The sequence below is a fragment of the Gossypium raimondii genome, chromosome 8 (assembly GCF_025698545.1).
Source record: "Gossypium raimondii isolate GPD5lz chromosome 8, ASM2569854v1, whole genome shotgun sequence".
In the NCBI taxonomy this organism is placed as follows: domain Eukaryota; kingdom Viridiplantae; phylum Streptophyta; class Magnoliopsida; order Malvales; family Malvaceae; genus Gossypium; species Gossypium raimondii.
In genome coordinates this window covers 12,670,194-12,673,899 of record NC_068572.1, presented here as the reverse complement: position 1 = coordinate 12,673,899, position 3,706 = coordinate 12,670,194, and the positions used below count along the sequence as shown (strand labels likewise).

Sequence of the window (3,706 nt, the reverse complement as noted above, 5' to 3'; positions counted from 1 at the left end):
TTTATTAGAGATCTTTTTCAGATTTTTAAAATTATATATATTGAACAATCTTAGAGTGCCAGATGAACATCTCTTAATGATGATATAAATATATATTACATTGTTTGACAGAAAAGTTCAAGAGCTAATCTAGACAAAAAAAAAAGTATTTAATGAATTGAAAAAAAATTATCAAGTTGAAAGACAATGTTGCTTTGTGCCACAAATTTACCAAGATAAAAACAAAAGCAAAAGGGAAAAATAGAATTTCACATTCAACATTGCTCATAGTAATTAAGACGCCACAGACCTGGAATGATGATAAATATTGAATTATCAATCTTACCATACTCGAACCTGAAAATAAGATATTTTCAAATTTATTTCAAAGATGCATTAGTAACACTTAAAACTGAGGTTTGAAGATCGAACCCAACTAGACAAGATCGCTGCAGTCTACATCATTTATAACACCACAAAAGACCCAAGCCCTGCCTTCTTTTTCCCAAAAGAAAATAGTGTAAAACCAATAGCAAGCTGGAAAGCAAGAAGAAGATGGTAGCTAGGATAAAAGGATAGTAAGGTAAATTAGATGTCAATGTGAGGAAACTTTTAACCAAATATTTTGAACAAAAAGAAATAGTGCAGAAGAAGAAATTACCTATCTCTAGCCGAGCAGACAACTGATATTTTCCTACAAGCATTACAAAGAAAAAAAATCAAAATTCAATGGAATTAGTTACAACATTAGAAGTAAGAAATGAAGATTGGGCAACATTCAAATAGCTCCAGCAACAATCAGTCAGCACTTGTGCCAACTTTATGAAGCTCCAAATGTAAAAAACACATCATTGGCTCAACAAAATTACTTACAACATTACTAAATATCTAAAAGTCACATTTGATCAGTAATCTTCAATAAGAAATCTTACTTTTTTATCTTTTTTTTTTTTTACTTCTTTGACTTCTTGGACCCCTAAAAGTTAAAAAAATGGGAGAACGAAATCATATTACTTAAAAACACTGATCCCTTTACCAAAAGAAATTCTATTTCGAAGATGGTACTTACACGGTTCGTTGCATAGCTGCCGCAAGTTGTGCTGCAACTGGCTTTTCTCCTCCAGTTCCCTAAAGAGAAGAAAAAAATTGTACATTAATCCATAATTACATAAAAGATAACCAATTATGATAAGAACTGTACCATAAGACCACATAATTTTAATTTTTTACTAAAATAACAGTAAGAAAATCGTTATGGTTCAAAAGTTCCTACATGGGCCAAACGCTCTTCCCTCCTAGCAAATTTTCTTTCAAATAAGGACATTGCAACCAAATTCGAAGAAACCATGCATGAATAGGCATAGCAAGAAAGCAAATAACAGAAACCATGCACAAATATGCATCAATACCATTGAAGATTGAAAGGCAGGTATGCATTTATTTTGCTAATTACCTAAGAATTCATTCCTACCAATAAACTTTTCAAAAATTAATCAAAAATTAATCAATCAAATCTTGCATTCTCTGAGTTATCTTGCAGTACAAATAACTCAAAGACATGTGGATATTTGTAAATAAATTCACCCATGCCCACATCCAGACCTACAATGTTTCTCCATCGTGACATCAGTTGCACAGAGACAAAGGGACCACGCTTTCGCTGGGCCATAAGCTGTTGGATGTTAAGGATGGTTTTGAGTTTGTTAATGTGCATCATGAGCTTGTCTAGTTTTAAATATTTTGTTCTAGTTTCTAGGTGAGTTTGGCCTGAAACAATTGGTTTTTTTCCATCGACAAAATTTGGTTTTTTCCAAACCTAAGATTGCTTAAGGTATATATTATTTGGTTCGTAAAAGTATATTGTGAAAATTTTATGGGCTAAATACCATTGTAAATCACATATTACAGTTTTAGTAGGTAAAAATTAAAAAAATTCAGAAGAATTGAAACATCAATGAAAACTCCGATTTTCTAAGCACCCAACTAGCATAACCCAGAATTCAGAAGAAAAGAGAATAAATTACAGCACATCTAGAAATTAAAGAAAAACACAAAAATAAAAAGCCAATAAGAAAATTAAAAAGAAAAGGAAGAAAGGAAGTAGAACTGTCTTACCTGAGACAATGTCGATTGAGACTGAGAAAAGACTGATATTTTCTTCAATGTGAGGAGCAGCTAAAATAGAAGAACAAGGTATGTATTTTTTTTCAAGCAACGAAAAGACTAAGAAAGAAAAGGGACCGGATTTTGGGGTTTCAAGCAAAGAGAAATCTGGGAAAGAAAAGGGAAAGGATTTTGGGGTTTCAAGCAAAGAAAAGACTGAGAAAGAAAATAATTCGTGCGTGGGAGATGATATCTTTGTGAAAAACGGCGCCGTTTCAATCAAAAGTAAAAAACCTTTTGTGGCATTTTTAGCCCAAACACCGCTATTGCTTACTTTTTGGGCTTTTTTACCATAAATGTCGCTATTGCTTACCTTTTGCAGTGTTTTTCTCATAAACGCCGCTACTGTTTTACCTATTGCGGCGTTTTTCCGTTAGCGCCACTAATGTATAATATTTGAGGCATTTTCCATCTAAACGCCACTAAAAACGCTGCGTAAGTCAGCATAGGGGTATGTGCTTGGGAATTAGGAGCTGCTACTTAAAGGGAAGAAATAAGCTAGAATTGGCTATAAATTCTGTTATGCACTTGTTTGTTATTTTTCCTAATGTTTTTCTTTTAACATATCTACTGCAATTTAATCTTGAATGTCTATGAATTCAACAAAATACAATCCTGTATTTATTCTTCATTTTGCTGCTATTACTTTCTGGTTTGCATTTCTATTTGTTACGGGGTGGATGGTGTAGCGAAGTCCTTGTCAAAGCAATGATCGTTGACCATCGGAGCTTGGACGATGGTGCTTTGGACAGGGACGACTTCGTCAGTTTCAGAGCTGTTCTTCCCTTGCTTCTAGGTTTCCATTTTTGGATCCACATGTCCGTAATCCAGATTATAAATACGGATTCATCTCGGAAAACACGTACTGCCCCATTTTCACGTCCTGGCTTTAATGAGCTTTATGGTTCGGGTCGGGAAGCAACCACAAAACCGCCTCCGCTTCTTCCTTTGCTGCTGTTAGCGTCTCCATAGGAGTTAAACGTTGTGCAGGGCTTGACAAAAATAAAATGATTTAAAGTAGGACGCAAAAGCATATTTTTTTAGTCTTTACCTAATAACTACATGCATGATCAACCACTCCTTAGATTCGATAAGATTAATTAATGTTAGTGCTTTACTTTATTTTGGATTTGGTAAAGTGGATGCTTTCATGATAAACTCAAGCCAGCAGAAGGATCTTGATAGAAACATTCAAAATCCAATAACTTAAACTTAAGATCCCTATTCTAGAACTAGGGAAAGCTACAATAGATTCTCTTTTATTAATCTAATTGAAATAAAGAGTTTCTCTTTTTATTTAGTTAATATTAAAGAGTTAAACAAATTAAAATATATGTAAATTTTAAAAATTTTTGTTAATACTAAAAATTAAATATATTATTTATTTGATATTGTATATAAATTTTAATTAATGGCACTTAAACCAATCATTTTAAATAAAAATGTATTTTTAACAAGATGTGAATACTTAATATTTTAATCCATCCACAAGTTTATCGTTTAAAAGTAGACTCAAACTGTAAAATAGATTAAAACACCTATATTCATACTAAAAATAAATTTA

The 3,706-nt window shown here is 32.4% G+C and overlaps 1 protein-coding gene across 2 annotated transcripts; it reads right to left on the bottom strand.

The window, feature by feature from the left end:
• Positions 1 to 209: 209 nt before the first annotated feature.
• LOC105790845 (uncharacterized) lies at positions 210 to 3,116 on the bottom strand. 2 transcript variants are annotated; one of them, XR_008198927.1, is made up of 4 exons: positions 2,095 to 3,116; positions 1,049 to 1,107; positions 641 to 673; positions 210 to 516 (listed from the first exon to the last, which is right to left on the bottom strand). XR_008198927.1 is itself a non-coding variant. In XM_012618634.2 (3 exons), the coding sequence occupies exons 1-3, from the start codon at positions 2,474 to 2,476 to the stop codon at positions 647 to 649; spliced, it is 468 nt and encodes a 155-aa protein (XP_012474088.1). In that variant the 5' UTR covers positions 2,477 to 3,116; the 3' UTR covers positions 210 to 646. The 2 variants fall into 2 exon arrangements, 1 of the variants encoding a protein (XP_012474088.1); XM_012618634.2 differs by having other exon boundaries at positions 210 to 673.
• Between the last annotated feature and the right edge of the window lie 590 nt (positions 3,117 to 3,706).